Genomic DNA, 20775 nt, shown 5'->3' with positions numbered 1-20775 from the left:
GATTCTCCAATACCTAACCCACTAAAAGGGACTGGAATATGGACAAAACAGACAAACAAGTAGGTACCCTTAGACCTAATATGGCAGAGTACACTATCTTGACAAACCTAAAACATTTGATTCTTTGTCCAGTAGAACAGCAACCAAAGTCTGGGGCAAAAAGATGAAACAAGCATATGGATAAGGATAACGACAAAGAACAAGTCATTCAAATAGGGGCTTTCAATCAAAGTTTGCCTCCTTGAGAGCCAAATGCAAGTGCATGGGAACTTCTACACTACAGAAAAATCATCTTTTAGGATATATTTCTGGAGACGAAATGTTCCAAGACTCACATTACTTCCTCGCACAGTAATACTGGTTTCTTTTTATGGGAAAAAAGTAAGGAAAGTGCTCAGTGAATGCAGCACTAGAAGTGAAAGGTCCATAAAGCTCTCCTTGGGCATTCCCTGACATTTATGCACTATGCATTCTCGCACTGAGCTGTTATGTCTCAGCAGGTACTGTGCAAACTTTGTGGTATAATACATAGCAGATATAACTGAAGGTCCAGCAACCAAAAAGATGGCTTACTAGAACCTGCTTAACCTTTAACGGTAACCCAAGGTGGAGGCAAAGATAGTAAATTTCCATACTTAAAAACTCAACCTTGAAGGCATGCCCTGGGGATCTGAAGAACTGCTCTGTATACAGCAGCCAGCTATATACCTAAACAGTGGCTGGACAGCCCAAAGCCTGAGTCTAACTCCCCAAATTAAGTGAAGCGGTATGCCTTGCTGTCATGTACAGCTGCTCAAAGACAATGGGCAGCAATTACACCCATTACTAGAAAAGGTGCTCTGTGTGATTACGGGCTCCAAAGCACCACAGTGGAGAACTCTAACTGGCAGTTGGTTTGTCTGTAGCCTGTTTTTTTTCTATCCCTTGCCTTTTCTCCTTACTGGCACCTCTTGCCAACTACTATCTGTCCTCCACCATCACTAACCAGTAATGGTCAAGACAGACATTAAGTTTCACTACACTCTTACCGACAATGGTTAGGTTTAAGTTCTGGCACCTCCAGCAAGCGTTAATACTTTTTCCTTTACTGGTCAAAGGGGTCAGCTCTTGTGCAAGTCCTGACTGGTGGCCTGGTAACCAGAGAAACACAAAGATCATCTGTGTTGTCTACAGACTGAATGCAAAATCTTTCCAATGATTATCAGAAATGACACATGAATCAGAGACTGCTGGGACACATGGAAGCATCACACAAAGTTAAGATATATACGATTGAGACAAGGGTGACCACTGATGCCTTTCATGGCTTGATTACAGAACAGGTTGTACTTGTGATGGTATATACAGACTACAGGTAACAATATCGCAGATGAAATCATGTAATATAAAAATGAATAAGTTTTGTAATAATTTGTTTTCCCCCTACACCCTTCTTAAATACTCTATCTCTGAGAGATCTTACTATCTTGAAGAAAAAAACACATTTGAATTAAACCGAAAATAACTTATTCACTCAATCTGAAACAGAGTGATCACAAGTGTTAGTTTATTTAAGTAACAGAGGATGGGGGCAAGGTAGCTTGCTTGCCTCACAAAAAGTAGTTACTGATAATACTGCTTTCTAATGTCCAAGACCAACTGTGTTTCATAGTATGTGTACTCCAGCAACTCAGTTTAATTTAAAAGTACGATGCAAAAAAAAAAAAAAAAAAAAAAAAAATCTACAGATGTATTGTCTATTATAGTAGTAGTATCACCAGTGTAGCAAGTAACTGTAGCACCACGTTATTTTAAAGCTTTCAATGTGCTACAAACTAGACAGGTTGCCATTTTCTACATGTGCTGCTTTTCTATTATCTACCCGAGTAGTGCCTGTGTTTGGTGGGTGGCTGTAATACTGAAATTTTACATTCCTGTGGCACTACTGCCTTTATGTATCTAACACTGCTATGAACACAGTAATACAAATGGTAGCTTACTCTGCATAACTGACGAGTTATCTTAAGACCCTAGTAGTGATCAAGTGTCTGTGCCTCTGTATTAAAAATGCATGAACTCTGAGTTTCACTCATTAGGAACTTGTTACAAAGTGATGCTTCTCAGACACACAAGCCTCCTTAACAGATGGTGATGTTTACTGCATGCGTTAGTGAAGGGAACATATGCCTCAAGAGCAGAAGCTACAAGTCTAAAGAAAACTACTGGGAAAAAGCTCACAGAAAGAATTTTGCAGTTGTTACCCAATAAACAAGGTTCAATGACTTTTCTTGGAAAGGGTGCCAGTAGCCAGTTATACACGTGTCAGAACATACAGACACCATGATTTTTGAGGACAGTTACAACAGTGCTTAAGCATGTTGTACAAGTGTTAACTATGGTCAGGCAACCCGGGTGTTTGACAGACTAGCAAGGAGGGATGGGCATGCCCAACTGGGGGGGGGGGGTGGTTTCTAGGTATTCCCTGTGGTGATATGCAATTCATAGATAGAGAGCAGTAGTCCTCAGGTGTAATAAACAAATATTTAGGGGGGCTATTTATTTTATTTATCCTCTGTTGACAGGGTTAATCCCATTATGCTAGTTAGCTTTTTTCCAGGGGGGAGACCCTGTTATTTATACTATTAGTGGAAATTTGCACAGTGCATCAGGGAAAGTACAGTTGTGTACACATACCATAAATGTAGACATCTGAATGTATTCACTGTTGCAGTCATCACATTTGGGTTATCCCTACCAGGGTAGCCCTTTGCCGGCCCGAATACCAGAGGCTTAGTATTTTTGCGTTGGTTGTTGTCGCTTCAGGACTGATGTCAGGTCATCAGTAGTATAAAGTAAGGCAGCCAACACCATTACATCAGTTTTTCTTGCCCTTAACCTGTCAGGAGCCCCCAAGTAGGAGCCAGGTTCTGGTGGAAAAACTCACCAGTAGAAAGTAAATACCAATATGTCCCTTGTAAGGAAAGAGAATAAAAAAAGGGGGGTGGAGGGAAACCAGGACTGCAACAGTGAATACACTTGAACATCTACATTTATGGTAAGTGTACACAACTGTACTATGTTCGTGTTTCACTGCTGCAGTCATCACATTTGGGTTGATTCCCAAATCTGAGGAAATGGGTGGAAGCAGTCAAGAAAACTAGGGGCTGGCTATGATGCGCTGCAAGACTGCAAAGGCAAACCCTACCCTGGATTTGGAGAACAGAGGCAGGTGCTAATGTTTGGTAAAAGTGTGAACAGATGTCCAGGTGGCAGCCTCCAGGATGTCCCTGGTGGAGACTCCTCTGAGGAAAGCTGCAGAGGTGGAGGCTGCTCTGGTGGAGTGAGTCCTGAGCCCCTTGGGGGGGGGGGAGGCCGTCTGTGTTGTTTGTAGCAGAAATGGATGCAGTGCGCTATCCATTTGGAAATTGTTTGTTTGGAGATGGCTTTGCCTTTTGCCTCTGTAGCAAAGGTAACCACCAATTGATCAGACTTTCTGAAGGATTTAGTCCTGTCTAGATAGAATCTGAGCTGTCTGTGCACATCTTGAGTGCACAGGATCCTTTCCCCCTTGTTCTAGGGATTAGGAAAAAAGGTGGGCAAATGAATGGATTGGTTGTAGAGCTACACTGGACATCACCTTGGGCATGAAGGATGGGTTAGTCCTGAGGGATACCCTGTCAGCATGGAAGATGAAGGATTCTATAGCCATGAGTGCTTGCAGCTTGGAGACTCTTCTGACTGAAGTGAAGGCCAGAAGGAAAGCTGTCTTCCAGGAGGGAAATTTTAGCTCTGCAGAAGAAGCTGGTTCGAAGGGGGGGGGGGCAGGGTGAGCTTTTCCAACACAAAGCTAAGGTCCTAAGCTGGGGTTGGTGCTCTACTGGCTGGCCTCAATTTGCTAGCCCCTCTTAGGAACTGTTTGATCAAGAGTGTGAGAAAAGGGGCTGCTCAGTGGGGAAACTGAGCAGAGATAGCAGAGGCATGATTTTTTAACAGAGGAAAAAGAAAGGCCACTGTGCAGTAGGTCAGCTAAGAAATCCAGCATGAGAGGGAGGGTGGGCTGTGCCATATTGGCTGCCTTAGCCTGAATTTAAGTGCAGAACCTTTTCCATTTGTCAGCATAAGACTTTCTAGTGCTAGGGCATCTGGCCTCACGTATAACATCTAGAACCTTTTTACTGAGGTTGGCAGATTGATCGGGGGTGAGGGAATAAGCCAAGCTGCCAAACTGAGTGTCTGTAATTGGGGATGCATGAATTCCCCTTCTCTCTGGGTCAGGAGGTTTGGAATCTGAGGAAGATGCCATGGTGGCAGTGGGCACAGGCTGCGCAGCAAGGGGTATCTGTGCTGAAGAGGTCAGTCTGGAGCTGTAAGAATTGTCCTTGTTTTTTCCTCCTTTATTTTGAGCAGTACTCTGGGGATGAGAGGTAGTGGAGGAAAAGCACAGACTGATAGACTGACCCAGGGGAAGGACAGGGCATCCACTTTCCAAGCCATGCAGTGATGCTCGCCGGTGCCGAATTTGCTGAGCTGATAGTTGGTGTGGGGGGCAAAGAGGTCGACCTTCGGGGTGCCCTATTTCTGAGTTATTAGGGTGAAGGTTCTTCTGTTGAGCTGCCACTCATGTGGGTCCAGAACATTTCTGCTCAATTGGCTTGCCAGAGAGTTGGAAGAACCTGGTAGGAATTGTGCTAACAGCTGGAGTTGCAAGGTAGAGGCTGTGTGCCAAAGGGTCATGGCCAGCCTGCACAGAGGGTAGGAGTGAGTCCCTCTCTGCTTGTTGATATACCACATTACAGTGGTGTTGTCTGTTTTGATCAGGAGAGCCCCTGGGGAGAGAAGGGGCTTGCAAGCTATCAAAGCATGCTGGACAGCCATCATCGCTTTTTGGTTGCTGTGCAGAGGGATTTTCTGTGGGCTCCATTGGCCCTGTATGCACCTGCTGTCCAGGTGTGCACCCCAGGCATAGTGTGATACGTCTGTGGTGAGGGTCTGGGTGGCGGGGGGGGGGGGTGGTGGTGAGAAAGGTAGTCCCCTATTGTGGGAGCATGCTGTTGCCCACCAAAAAAAATATTTTCTGAGGCAAGGGATTATAGGTATAAGAGTCTCCAGGTCTTGAGAGTATTGACACCAAAGGCTTTTTAGGTACCACTGAAGTTTCCTCATATGCAGTCCTGCAGATAGAATTAGTAGTATGCAAGATGCCATGAACTCCAGAGCTTGCAGGATCTTCCTTGCAGATAACTGGGTTCTGGTGGCTATTTGAGAGAAGTAGGCTGTCAGGAAATTTAGCTTTTCTGGTGTAAGGAATGCCATCTGGGATGCTGTGTCCAGGCTTGCTCCCAGGAATATAATCCTTTGGGTGGGCACCTGTTTAGATTTCTTTTCTCTGACTGTGTACCCTAGGGAGGTTAGTAGGGACTTTACAAAGGCCAGGTGCTTGAGCAGCTTTTCCTGGCTGTCTGCCTGAATTAGGCAGTTGTCTAAGTATGGGTAAAATCTGGATATTCCTTTGTCTGCAAAAGGCAATGGCTGGAGCCAGACATTTTCTGAAAACTCTGGGAGCAGTAGATAAGCCAAAGGGAAGCGCAGAGAACTGAAAGTGCTGAGATCCTGCCCTGAAACAGAGATATTTCCTACATGATTCCCTGATAGGAATGAATAGGTAGGCCTCTTTTAGATCTAGGGTGGCTATCCAAGCATCCTTGGAGAGCATGGGTAGCAGCTGCTGGAGGGTGAGCATTTTGAATTTTGGGATCACCATGAAGGTGTTTAGAATGGATAGAGTGAGGATGGGGTGCCAGGTGCCCTCTTTTCTGGGTACCAAAAAAAGTTTGGAATAGAAAACTTGGCCTCTCTGTTCTGCAGGAACGTGCTCTACTGCCCTCATACAAAGCAGGTAAAGGACTTGCTTATGCGTCTCTGCCCACTGGTTTGGATGTAGATCTGGGAACCCTTTTGGGGTAGGAAGGGTGTGGAAAGAAAATTTGTATCCCTGAGAACCCAGCGGTCGTTGGTAATGGTGGCCCAAGTACTTGCGTGAAAGGAGAGTTTTCCTTCTAGGGGGTACGTGAAGGTGGGCAGAGGGAGGCAGTGGGGGAGGTGAGTTATTGTGAGTTTTTACCATAAGGAGGTTGTTTAGAACTCCCTGGTTTTGAAGCGGAGGTAGTCCACTGTTTAGATCTCTGCATTCCCTGTGGCTGCTGTCTGGGGTGTCTGGGCTGGACTGGCTTAGTGGGAGCAGGAAAGGACCAGTGCTTGGTGGGACAATGCCTTCTGAACCTGGGTGGCTGGACCTGTAAGAAATCCTTAACTGTCTGCATAGATTTATTTTTCCTTGAATCTTTTTTAAGACCTCTTCTGCCTTAGTGCCAAATAAGTTGTCTTTGTGCAAGCGGGCATCCAACAATTTAGATTTGACATGGTCTGGCAAGAGCTGTTCCTTAAGCCATGCCTGCCTTCTAATGACAGATCCAGAAACAGCTGCCCTGCAAGAAGCTTCTAGGGCGTCAAAACCACAGTACAAGGTGTGTTTAGCTACTTGACTTGCAGAATGCATTAAATCTTGTAACTCTTTAGATTCTGCACAAGCAGGAAAGGAAGACATTTTTTGTTTGAGAAGTTCCAGGGTATGTTGCTGAAATTTCAGCATATAAAACTGACAATTTAGTGCCCTGATAGCAAGAGTAGCTGAAGTGTATACTTTTTTTTTACCTCATCTGTCCAGTGCTTGGGAATCTCTATCTGAGGGGGTGGGGTTCTTAGCAGAGGTTGCTTTAATCCCTTTAGGCCCTTGAGAAATTACCTCAGGGTCAGCAGTAGGATTTTTAAAAAGAAATCTGTGTGAGTCAGGGACTCTAATACCTGTCTGGTTTTCTGGGTGCAGGAGGGAGGGTGTCAGATGTCAAGCTGAATTCCAGGAAAACATCCTCCAATCCTCCACAACATTCAGGCTGGGGGGATGGCCAAGGGTCTGTGCTGTGGAAGATCTAGGAATTCCCTGAGTCTCTTTTTAGACTGAGGGTAGTCCTGACTCTCCCATTGGAAATGCTTCCTTAAGGTATGAAGGGTTTCCCCAAAGGAAAAATCCTGTGTGGAGAGGCGGAAGGGATGGAATCCTCTGCATCAGAATCCTCATAAGTAGAGAGGGTTTGCATGTCTTCATATTCAGCTGTATAGGTTCATAGGTTCATAGATTAGTACTAGGCTAACTGCCCTTGCGAGCCATTTTAAACCTAGCCAGTTATCCCTTGTGAGACTCAAACACTGCACCTTGTGTTTGTTAGGCAAACACCTTAACCATTAGGCCAGACATCTGACTCTTGTTCAGACAAAACTACAGGGGACAGATCTCTTTTCTTTTTGGAGGGGGTAGCTTGGCTTCCCCTGATCAGGATGATAAGGTCTTCTGCCATTTTAAGCATTTGAGACTGAGGCAAGGAAGCAGGTGCCTGATATTGGGTCGTCAGTTTCTTGGGTGTGGTTCATACCCTGGGCCTAAGAAACTTGGTAGTTTTTGAAAGAATGGTAGCCGCGAAAGAAGACGGTTTGTGTCGAGAATCGGTAGTGCAAAGGACTTTCTGCTGTTGGATGGCTTACCAAAGCCATATCAGAGTTCAAGGTCTGTAACCGAAAATATCTAGCTACAATAAGGGCCCGACGAAGGATAGTTCTGGCAGTGAACAAAGCACAGAAGCGACAGCAGGGGACATTGTGGTCTGGGCCTGCAGTAAGAATGAAAGTCTCGGTGTGGTATTTTCTTTCCACAGGTGAGACAATTGTTAACGTTTCCTGACATCGGTTAGTGCAAGAAAAAAGGATCCCCAATGGGGTACTTAGCTTTAGAAGACTTCAGCTTCAAATCGGTAGACAAAACTCAGGTAGCGGCCGACCGGCACTCGTGTGAACTGCTTCTGCTTCGGGTTCCATGGCAAGAAAGACTGATGTAATGGTGTCGGCTGCCTTACTTTATACTGCTGACGACCTGACATTAGTCCTGAAGAGACAGCAACTGACGCAGAAATACTAAGCCTCTGGTATTTGGGCCGGCCAAGGGCTACCCTGGTAGCGATAACCCACAAATGTAATGACTGCAACAGTGAAACACGAACATCTTGCCCTTCTCTTTTTGACAGGAGCTATGGGATTTTTTACATATACCTGAACTACCAACAACTCAAGCAGCTGGTACCTCAGTTTAACACTGCATCCGAAGGACAACGCACAGAAGTCTTGCACCCCTCCCACCAATATGAAGTACTGCAGTTTTTGCAATCCATCTAGCTGATATGAGAATAAAACCCACAGCCTTCTGCAACAAAAGGCAAGTGGGCTACCTGTTATGCTACTGACACTGCAATAGTAGGTCATTATAACCCCCCTATGGCAGCAAGAATGACGTATAGTCCTGGTATGGTCTAATGATCTCTGTTAATCCCAATCATCATGGAGTAAGTCTGAAGGAGATGTAGGATGGGGCACAGGGGCAAGCTGATGGTTAGCTGCATGGGGGAAGCATCTGGTAAATGTGCAAGACACCAACACACCCCAAGGAGCAACGCTTGAAATAAATATATTTTGCTTTCTAACTTGAACATAAGAAGCCATCTGTAAGTTAGAGGACTACAGGCATGTGATTTGCATGTCTACTGCACAAAATTAATCCTTATAACTGAGATAGGTATTAACTGTGCTGTCATTATCGCAGTACTTTTTTAAGCTACAAACATGCAGACATTTCAGGTCCAAAATAGGAAAGATGTCCTCAGTGTGTCTGGGTATCAGAAAAAAAAACAGGACTAAAACCCTTCTCAGGTGTCCTAAGTCACTGCTCTGTGTCACCACTGGCTAACAGCAAAACTAATTTTAGCTGAAGCTGAGACAACCACTTGCAGGACAATGGGCTCTCAGAAGGATAAAAGGATGCATTTGTTATTATTTTTTTTAAGCAGATGGAAGGCCTAATAATCTAAAGTTATGCCTGTCTAAACGGAAGAACCTTCTTCCAACCATTTTTTGCCTGGCAAAACTGGCTGAACACATTGTCAAATATACTGCTGACCTTATGGTGGGGAAAGACGGTTTCTTCTTTTGCAGAAGTAAGGGTCCCCTCTGAGGCTGTGGCAGCTTTTTAACCAACTGCTTAGTTTCAGGGAGAGTCTTATGCAAGTGTTCCTTCATCCAGGAAATCATGATTTCTGGAGGAGTATTATGCAAGAGTTCCTTCATCCAGAAACTCATTATGCAAGGGCTCCTTCTTCCAGGAACTCATCATTTCTGGGAGAGTATTATGCAAGGGCTCCTCCTTCCAGGAACTCATAATTTCTGGGAGATGGTTTCCTTCAGTAAAGCAGCTCAGCTCATGCACTTATTTTTTTAGTTGTGCTTCTTTAATTCATGTTATTTACTTCTTGGACATAAATATGTGCAAGTTCTTTTTCTTTTTTTTTTTTGTGGGGGTGATACAAGATATAGGACACTTCTAATTTATTGTTGAAGTTACAATGGGAATTTAGACATTCTAAGCCAAGAATATATCCTAAGGTTAAAAATATGTAAAGCCAGATCTGAAAAGTCAAAGACAGACCTTAGTGTTGCACAGTCAGAAGTCAGGTTCACAGAATGGACATCTCAACCTTGTAAGCTCCTCTAAGGAATTCAGCAATGGTTAAGCTACCTTAAGGATGACAAAGGAGCACTGGGTTATATGCCTCACATCATAAAATAGAATAACAAATGGAGTAAGTGCATTTTCCCCTCCAAGAAATCCAGCTTCATGGAGTCCTTGCCAGGTGGTGTTAAAGTGCATGTGGGCTTTTAAACACATCTGAACAGCCCTAGAAGCTGCACAATTGACAGATGAAGGACTCATTACACATATTTGGGGCCTTTACTTTGGTTTTGGTACAGATGGTGTGCACTTCTGGTCTAGGGTGCACCTGCTGGAAACCTTTAAGCAATGGCACTGTTGAAAGCACAGACACTGGGTGAAGTTCAGGGAGACTACACATCACTCACTGCTATATGTTATCTACAATGGAGTCAGTAAACCCCACTAACTTCCCTGATGAACCTGGAATGGTTGCCAAATTCCAAGCCTCAGATTTAGACAAAGAAAACATCAGGGAATCTGAAAAAAATGGAAGGATGTACATCTTGCCTCTCTCTTTCCTTATCAGAAAATTCTAACTACAGAGAACCACCTTCTGAAGAATCCAAGGCAGGGATCTTCTCTCTCACACCCATTAATTTACACGACAATCAACCAGGTAACATACCAAAAGATGTACAATTTATTAGGAGATCCCTGCATATTAGACCTTAAATGATCTTTCAATACAGCTTTTGCTGAAGACATCAATAAAGCCTGCTTGAAAGCATCTAGGCTTACCAGATGGGAAGCAAGGGCTTCATGAACTGCCTACTGTAAACAGAATGCATTACTCATCAACAAATGGGTGGTGGAAATTCATACATTTTCTTGAGCTCCCACTACTTAAGGCAGTGGCATTGCATGAGATCACAGGCAGTAGAGAATACTGCACATGACCCATCAAAATGCACATAACTGAAATCCATCTGGTCTTTTGACGGTCTTCCACAATCAAGATAGTTTTTGGGACAAGCCAAGAACAAAAGAAGCATATGGCCAAGAAACTGAAACAGATGCTGTTATGAGAAGTTATAAACCTAATGCCTCAGGAGAGACTTGCCTTTGGTTATTTGTGAGGCATTTCTCTACAAGTGCTGGCACTCCTTTTTCAGCCAATGAGGAAGAGTAAAGATGATGTCTGGCATTCAGGTTTTGCAAGTGTTCTCAAGCATTTTCTTTCGGGCCTTTAACCATCTTACAATAGTAGTCCAAGTAAACTCTTGCAAAAACAGGGAAGAGATTGACAGAATTGTTCATGGACACCATGTTCTTACATACATATGACATCAATACAGACTACAAAATCTTAGTAGATGTAACCACAGCAATGGTTAGAGAATTCCGGAATGATATGATTCTAAGAACGGTTTTGTTAAAAGAGGAAAATTGTGGTTGGAAATTCCCTTGGGACCCTTTCCGGCATATTTCAACAATAGTCTCAAAGGGCAGCCAGGCTCATAAGAACAGTTAGAAAATAGTGACTGGAGAACATTATCTAGGACATGCCAACTAAAATGGATTTAAAAAGGCTTTACTGCTGCTTTACCCTCAAAGGTGAAATAAAATGGTGGATTACAAATGCAATAATCGACTTAGAAAAATGGTACTGTTTAGAATGAGTAAAACAGAACAAAACTGCAAGAAGGTGGATGATGTCCTATTTTCACCCTCCATTTTACGGCAAAGGATTAGTATAGTCAAGGTGGCCGTGAACTAAAACTCTTGTGCATTTCATAAGTTGCACACCTTCGGGGAAAACAGCAACTTGAACCAATAAGAAATATCCTTGTATTCTGCCTGAATTAGCACATGAAAGCTGGAATGAAAAGTCAAGTAATCGTAATCCATTTGTTGAAAAGCTGAACATCATATATGAGCTTTATATAATGTCACACACCTATGATTCTTTCCAGCTGTCTTTTCAGTAGCTGGAGCTGGCAAAGCTCAGCTTCTAATGTAAAAATAATGTTATCCTGGTAGAATACCAAATCCTACAAACACTGCCACAGGAACTCATAAGCAGATATATTCTGTGCTACTAAACTTCTCAGACCCTGAAATCCACATTGCTCAATGTGTCATGGAATGCTTCCTTGTTTTTTTTTTTCTTAAACAACTTTATGAAAACAAAAATTAATATATTATTTTGTAAACAATTTAGAGAAGCTGAAAAACAATGCAGGCTACACAGTATAGACCAGCTTTCCTTACTAAGAATAAAGTAATCCATTGTGAAATTATGGGACAATATTAAAAATTGGTAAACCAGTAAATACTGATGGCTTATGGTTAAGAACAGAATTAATATTTTTTTTCCTGCTACACACACAAAATATTTAAAACCTGGACCCTTGCCAGTGTACCACAAAGATAAAAGAAGCCCTACAACCCACTGAAGGGTTATCCTCAATATGAAACACAGGCAATGTTACCCTTGAACTATCTTATGAGAGGACACCTGGCAATACAACATGAAGTACCTGAAAGTGAGATCTAAGTGAATTGGTTAAATACAAACAGAATTATGTACTAAATTTTAAAATATGAACTGCAGACTTTTGTCTTTTAGTTTTAGAATTTTTTAACTATATTTCATACTACTTAAAAAAATATCATTGGGTTTTTCATGGCTCCTTAAATCATTAGTGTTTTTGATAAAAGGCAGTAGAACAACTCTATTAATTTTCAATTGAAAACAAGCTTCTGCCAATTTCACACATACTGGTATGGGAACAGCTAAAAAATCATAAAATGGTGTGAAAACTTCTAATCTGATTTACATTTCACATGTACAGCTCTATCAAAACAGGAAAAATTGTAAACAGAAAGACTAAAACTGCATGTATCATAAAATGTCATAACACACTTTTACAATCAGTCTCATTACAATTCTCTCATACTGATTACTCGCAAGTGACGATATAATTGGTGCAAATATGACTGAGAACCCCCAATAAGTTTCCAGCTGCCTCTTCTGGCAGTAAAAATCCCATCGGCACAGATTACACATACAGTATTTGATATTTAATAAATAAATTAGTCTAATATGTTGTCAATGGTATTAGCAGTTCCAGCTCAAAATCAAAAGGCTAATTTTTTTTTTTTTTTTTTTTTTGTTACAGTAATTGTGAAAAGCTTGAGATCTTGTTCCTTTAAGGTTTCTATGTCCATTAATACCTGGAATGAAAAACAAACAGAAGTTTTAGTCAAGTAAAGTACGTCTCTAGTGCAAACTACAAAAACACAAGAACAACCTTAGTCTATAGTTCACATGGCCTAAACACAGAAATTATGACTGTGTGTCGTAGGGAATCGTCATAGCCAGATACTCATCTTCATGGCTCAAGAAATATGTAGAGATCCGAAGGTTAAAATGTTAACAGAATCAGCATGGTCTTAAAATTTTATACAGTACAAGCTCATGGATTTAAAGGTTGCTTCTTTCAAGGCAATCATGTAATTTACTAAAACAAATGTGAACAAAATGTACTATAAAACTGTCTCAGTAAGTTCAAGTTACAATCTTAAAATATGTGGAAACTGCACATACTGATAAGTCTGTTTTCCATGTCCCACTCCTATATATATTCATATTGCAAGGCTATGGATAAACAAGACTGGAACCAGGAATTTTGGACTTTTGTTTATCATTGTTCAAGAATGTATACCCCCCCTATACTCCCATGGAAGTAACCAGAAACTTCCGATCCATGTGCTAAACTCCAGTGCAGCTACCGTCTCCCAATGCAAGTACCTTTTTTGATGGTACACTAACTGGAAGCCTTTTGAACAACTAGTAACACAACAAGCATGCATCACTTTGGAACATTTATCTTCTTTGCTGGTTTCACTTGTACTTATTTAACTTCATTTACATGTCTGAAGCTAGGACAGTTGGTATCCTCATGCTGGACAAAGTTGCTCCTTTAAAATTTAATTTGTACTCTGGCCTGCACGACATATCTTTGGTTATACCCATGGTGAAAAGGATACAGTATGACATGGAAACCTTTAGGGAGGTTAATGACTGTAATGTTGGTGTACACAGAAAACTAGAAAGGCTGACTGCAACTTCTGCACACAAAAAGCACAGTAGAAAAACAGCTTTGGGTTTCATGTCACTACATTTTTAGCAGAGACTTCAAAGCACAGAAGTAGACCACTTACCACTGATGTAAGGAGGGCAATTTATTTATTTTTATTTTATTTCTTTATTTTACATTTGTTAACCGGGAAAGTCTGACTGGATACAGGTCCATTTTCAGCAGAGGCCCTGGGAGAAAAGCTCCAAATGTACAAAAACAAGTGTAAATACAGTGAAATTACAATAGCGAGTTATTATAAAACTGAGATTTGTTTAATGATATATACACACAGGTACATACTTCTCGCATACACACAGCAAAGGTTGAAAGGAAGTAGCTGAGAAAGAAATAGTTAAAGATTTCATCTGAAAAAGGAAAACACATATTAAGGTGGTTATCATACATGGTGTAGTGTTAACTTTAAATCATTCCAATCATTCAATTAAAAACAAAGGTCCAAATATAGTCAGACAGCTCTATTCCAACTAATGAGGATAAAACCTTTCAGACACATACTTCTAAACAGACAGACCACAAACAGGAAAACTGTGGTATGTGAAAAAACAAGCATAACAAATTAATGTTTCTACTTACAAATGAATAATAAAAATGCACAAATATAAACAGCAAAGGAATGAGCAAGATAAATTGAGTGTTTAAACAATTTCAGAAATACAAGGACAAAGCTAAAGCTAACAAGTGTGTGAGATGTACAACTGCACTTTAAAAAAGTGAGAGGAGAAATGTAATCAATCAGTCTTTTCTAAGCAGAAAACGGGAGGATGAGTAAGTATTCACAAACCTGGAAGACTGCAGATACAATTCCCCTTCACAAGGCATAAATAAAGAAAAATACAGACTTTTGGTCTGGACTCTGGTACAGAAACAGTGGAATTGCTTCTAGAAAAATAAATGTTAACCAACAAAAGGCAGGTACGGCTTTTGTCTACAGCAACAGAGATTCACAGTAGAAAGCTCCTGTCTCAGGTCTGAATGGAGAGAAGTCAGCAAGCAAATGAGAGTAGAAATGCTGGAATTGAATTCATCCTCAAGTCTTGGCGAGTACCTTCCCTGTTTTTCACAAAATCTCACCAAGATGACACCAATATATAGACTGTATTTTATATAACATACATCATGTACAGAAGTAGGTTAAAAAATAAAAAAGACAGTTGGGTGCACAAGACCTAGGATAAAAAAGTACCCAATCCTGGAAGGCGCACTGCTGCCAGGACTGGAAAAAAATGACAGTGTAGAATCCTCAAGATACAGAAACATTCCTACAATGGGTCTAGGCCAGGCCCAGGGGGAGGATTGCCCCCCACTGTTGCAGAAGGATGTAGCAGTCCACAAAAATCACAAAAGCTGACAGGCCAAAAAAGAGCCATAAAGTTGACAGAATGGACTATTAGGGATAAGAAAGAAATTATCTATTGTTACTATTATGCAAGAAGCCCAGAACTTCCAGGCAGAAGATGTACAAAAAGATTGAGAGAAATTAGAGGAAAGAAAAATACTTCCACAAGACAAATATCAGAAGCTTCAAATAAAAATGTGTGTTTATAATGCAACAGATTTATGAAAAACATTATAAAGACCAAGTAACCTTGGGCCATTTGGAAAAAGAAGCGACTGAGTATGTGTGAAAATATAAAGAACAAAATCTAGAGACATTTGAAAGGTATAAAAAAAGAAATACGGACATAGGAAAGAGAGAGCTGAGATGGTGCAATATTTATGCAAAGGAGAAAGCTAAATTAATCATCACAAAAAAGGCAGCCCCAAATATATTCAGAGAGAAATACAGGCAAAGGCATCCAGATACGGAAACATTCACAATAAAAAAAAAAACATATCACAAAAAGGGAACGGAGAACAGAAGATTAGTAAAATAAAAGTTAAAAAAAAGAAAAAAAAAAAAGTAGTAGTTGTGAAATACTTGTGAAATGAAGGATTTAGTGCAGAAAATCAGGTTACATCACAGCAAGACGAAACAACGAGCCCCCAAAGGAAGGAGACATCTGAGGAAGAAATATGGACATGAGAAAGACAAGAGATTTATCATTGTGCAATATTTATGCAAAGGAGAAAGGAAAACTAATTGATACAAAAAAAAAAAAAGCAGAACCAAAAATATTTGAAGAGAAATAGAGGCAAAGGCATCCGGGAAAATTTTTACAATATAAAAAATAAGAGACAGAGGAAAAGTAGAAGAGAGGATTAGCAATGGAGATGTTAAAGAAATAGAAACTGAGGCTAGGGATTACCTGTGAAGAGAAGGATTTAGTGTAGAAAATCTAACTAGGATAATATCACAGTAGGACAGAGCAATGGATCCTCAAATTAAGGAGAAACCAGTGGAGCCGGAAACATTTGATCAATTGCCATATGAGGATAATTTGCAGCCTTCCACAGGAAACCAGTATAAACATTCACTTGAAGTTGCACAGCAAGAGAAGGGAACAGGAAATGGTAGCAACTGTGATGCAGTCAATTCTGTGCAGGGATAGGCTAGTGAGCTCCCACATGAAAAAGTCTATTCAGTCGCTTACCGCTTGCTCAGAGGTGACCTTTGCCTAACATACAAGGCCATGTCAAACCCAGATTTGATGAATATGCTGCACCTCAAAAAATCTAGATCCATCAGAGCCACAAGGGCGGGAGAATTAAACCTCGACACGGCTATTAATAGGACGTGCTGGAGGGATAGATTCATCACCCAAAGACTCCCTATGCTGTGGAATAAAATCCCGGTATATGTGAGGCAGAGCACCTCGCTGGCCTTGTTCAAGAGAAATCTTGACCAATGGATGGGAGATATATACCCCAGGGATTACCTCAGTATCACTGCTCGACAGAGGCACAGCAAAATAATGGGTATAGTTCCCCATACTAAAGGGGTGGCGTAAGCCACAAAACTATGGGCTAGGCTTGTAAATGCCCTCGGGCAGATAGCCTAGTATGAACCTATGAACCTATGACACAGGATGAAACTGAAGAGAATGGTGCACACACAAACGCACTGAAACTTTCTATAGAATGTCTGCAGGAAATGGAGAACAATGTGCCCTCAGTTTTGAAGAAAATGATCTAAGAGAAGAGTTGCTTGATTTAATAGAAATGGACAGACATATTAAGATCAATGAAAGAAATAGACTACAGAAAGTCAATAAAATCCAAAAAGTCAGACGTTTGATAAAACAAATGATCTTAGTAATTAGACTGTCCCTAGAGATTTCATGTGATATAACAGAAGACAATAAGATACATTACTGTGCAGCTAAATTAATAACAGATAAAGTCTTACCACAAACACAGGGTTACTAAGGGGAAAGGAAGGGGAGAAATTGAATGTCGTCATGGCAATATCAAATAGAGAAACCTATAAAGCAAGTAAAGACCAGAAGTGTCACTGTTAGAAGAGGGAACAGATCAACCAAAATACTCTGAAAGATAGATGTGATAAAAGCAATGCACAGTATCAGAACAGATCAGGATCTATTGTGTACTATTGCAAATAAACTAAAAATAGTACAGGCAGAAAATCGTAAAAGATTTGCAGATAAATATAAAGGAAAAGTACAAAATAAGCAATTTACTGATGACCCAAAAAGTTGTATGCAGAATTGGCAAACAAGGCAAAAAAAATTGAACCACCACCAAAAAAAAGACTAAATAGATTTTTGAGAAATGTCTACAAAGATCCTGTGGAACATAATAAAGATGCTAAATGGACAGAAGTAAAATTAAAAATAAGAAGTTCAAATGTACAGGATATGAAAAGGGATGAAATAACGGCCAGAGAGATTGAAACAGAGTTAAGAAAAGCTCCTAACTGGAAAACCACAGGCCCAAATGCAGTACCTAACTTCTGGCTAAAAGTATTAACATCTTTAGATGAAGACTTAACCATGAGTAAGAACTATTTATATGCGCTCCCCAGAGAGACACCAGCCTGGTTAACAAGAGAAAAAAAATACTCCTACTTAAGAATAAACCTGCAAGCTATCCTAAAAACTATAGACCAATAACTTACCTTCAGACAACGTTTAAACTATACACGGGAATCGATGCCGACAGTTCAGTCATTTAGAGGAAAACTCAATCTTGGCAATAGAACAAAAGAGTAATAAAAGTCATATGGAACAAAGGATCATTTGCTGTTATAGTCTATAATAGAGAACTATAAATAGGGGAGGAGTCTAAGTATGGCATGGACATATTACAAAAAAAAAAAAAAAACATCTGACAGTATTCCACAGTCATGGATAAGAGTGTGCTTAAAAATGTATAAGACGCACCCTACACTGATCTATTACATTATAAGGAATGACATGGACAGACTACAAAAAAAGCATCTGACAGTATTCCACATTCATGGATAAGCATGTGCTTAAAAATGTATAAGATACACCCCAACACTGCTCGATTACATTATAGGGACCATGAGATAGTGGGAAACCACTTAGCAGTTAAGCTATGATAAAGGACAAATTATTATGCCAGGGATAAACATTCAAAGGAGGATATTCCAGGGTGACTCTCTCTTACAGCTGCACTTTTGTCTTGCGCTTACGCCATTAAGCTGTCCCAGAAAACAACAGTGTAAAGACTTCTCACCTTCTTTTTGTAGATGATTTAATACTGTATAGTTCATCAGATGAGGAACTGAAAGCACAACTGCAAGTGGTCAAAACTTTTTCAGATGATATAAGAATGTCATTTGGTCTCGATAAATGTGCATAAGCAACCTTTAAACCTGGAAAGCTGTAGCACCAAGAAAACATCAGTTTGGGACAGGAATGCGATATAAAAATTGAGCAAGAGGGAGTGTATACATATTTGGGAATTTATGAAGGATCAACAATAAAACATGAATAAATGTGAACCCAACTTAGTAAAAAATATTTTAGAAGACAAAATTAATACTGAAAACAGCATTGAAATCTAGGAGCAAAGTCCAAGCTATAAACCAATTTGCTCTTCCTGTCCTAGCTTACAGTTTTGGAGTGACTGACCAGCTCTAAAAGGTGTTGGATAGGTTGGACAGGAAAACAAGGAGGATGCTTCATGCTCATAAAATGATTTATAAAAATCAGTTAATGCCAAGATTCTATATTCCCCCTTCTGAAGGAGGTATGGGTCTCCTTGAAACTGATACATGTATAGATGTGCAATCATGGTATTGCATACATACCTGCTGATCTTACAAGTCTGAAACATAGCGAAAGTTTTAAAACAGGAGGAGAATAAGACTAAGATGACTTCATTACTTAGTGTAGCAGAAGAATATGAGCAACAAGTGGGAAAGGAAACCAAACTAGAAGTAGATATAAATCAGGTAGCAACTGAATGTGCACAGAGAATTATACAAACATTATCGTACTAAAGTTGCTAAAAAAACAATGGAAACATGAGCCACAAAGCATCATAGGAAATGTTTATATCACAAGGGATCATCCATTATCAACAGTTCAAAAAATAGACATGAGAAAACCAGATATATTAGACAAAGTAGTATTGATCAGTGACTACAGTGTCTTATGTACAAAGAGACACAAAGTCATAAAATACCAGGAATTGCAGGCAGAAACAAGAGCAATGTGGAAGAAAAATACCCAGACAGGTCCAGTAGTACTAGGCGCAACAGGTCTTATAAAAAAAAATAAAAAAAATTACAGTCATACTTGGATATGTCACCGATACATGCAACTCTGTACGAATTGCAGGAGTCGTCATTACTAGGCACATTGCTGGTGCTGCGAAGAACACTTCTGGCTAACATCAAAGAGTGAAACTATACTAATTTCATGAACCTTAATCATATTTTGACTTAGGAATGGGGAGCATTCCTGTCATGGTATTAGAAACTCAAAAGATTTGGAGAAATTAAAAAAGAAATAGAAAGCTCCTATTAGGAAAATAAAATGGGTTATCTTTGGTTGAACAAAGTAGCAGGCCAGAGAGAGACTGTTGTGCCTTACAGATTCAAAGCATGTGTTGTAGCTATGAAAAAAGCTAAATAAGCATGTTACAAGCTTAGCAGTATCACAACACTGGCTTTGGTAACAGACCAACTCATAACCTGCAAACAGGAGAAAGTAAGTGCAAGCTAAATTCTGAGGAAAGGGTGAGTACTAATAAACTACAGTTGTGTAAAATCTTACCACAACAGTAGACCTCCTTCTCTTCACTGCTGCAGTATTCTTTACTAAAGGGAATCCCTGCCTTGGGTAGCCCAATAACTGGCCAGTATAACAAAGCCTTAGGATTTTACAGACATCATAAGTAAAGTGTTTGCTCCCCGCTCAAAGTGTAGGACATAACGGTGATGTACGGATTTGCATACCTCAGAACTGAATAGCTCCAGGAGGAACAAGAGTCCTAGGAAGTAGAAGGAACATCTGCATCCAGAATAAGAAATAAAAAAAAGAGAAGGGGAGGAAGGAGGGAGTAAAAACTGCAACAGTGAAGAGAAGGGCATCTACTGTTATGTAAAACATTACATAACCGTACTATGTCCTTCCATATCACTGTTGTAGTATTATTCACTAAAGGGAGAGTATAACAGCTCAAGGGGAAACTTGGGAGGAGGAAGGCCCAGAGCAGCCCTCAAGAAACCCCATGCAGGATAATTCTGGCAAAGCCAGCTCTGGAAATCACACCTAATTTGTAATGCCTAGTAAAGGTATGGACTGAGGTCAAAGTAGCAGCCTCAAGGATGGAACCAATATCTAATCCCTTGAAAAAAGCACCAGAGGAAGCCTTAGCCCTAGTAGAATACACTAATAGAATTTACAGGGGCAGAAAGTCTTTTCCCGTGAAGGAGTAACAAAAAGAAATGGTTAGAGATCCATGAAAAAGTTATGTCTTACCATAACGTTCCATCTGTGTTGTAGATCTTTATTCATTCATTACTGTTAGGACTTGGTTCCGTCCTCGGAACTGACACGGCCATTTCCAAGTTCGTGCCAGCCAAAAACTCTCCGTTAAAACCTACCCATAATGCCCCTCTCATATTTACTCCAGATCGAGTTTGCCTGCCCCTATATAATAGAGGTA

General features: G+C 40.5%; 1 protein-coding gene across 5 annotated transcripts in view; it reads right to left on the bottom strand.

Annotated features, from left to right (window-relative positions):
* Window positions 1-12380: 12380 nt before the first annotated feature.
* AHCYL2 (adenosylhomocysteinase like 2) overlaps window positions 12381-20775 on the bottom strand; it is a 1498752-nt gene continuing 1490357 nt past the window's right edge. For all 5 annotated transcript variants that reach the window (XM_044088837.1, XM_044088831.1, XM_044088832.1 and 2 more), the window contains exon 17: window positions 12381-12805. In XM_044088837.1, the coding sequence (XP_043944772.1) occupies window positions 12799-12805 (7 nt within the window). In that variant the 3' untranslated portion in view covers window positions 12381-12798. The remainder of the gene's footprint in view (window positions 12806-20775) is intronic.

This window comes from Protopterus annectens, chromosome 11.part0 (genome assembly GCF_019279795.1).
Source record: "Protopterus annectens isolate FY-2018-M chromosome 11.part0, PAN1.0, whole genome shotgun sequence".
Taxonomy (NCBI): Eukaryota; Metazoa; Chordata; order Ceratodontiformes; family Protopteridae; genus Protopterus; species Protopterus annectens.
The sequence above is the reverse complement of the archived record's forward strand: the minus strand, read 5'-3'. Positions and strand labels throughout refer to the sequence as shown.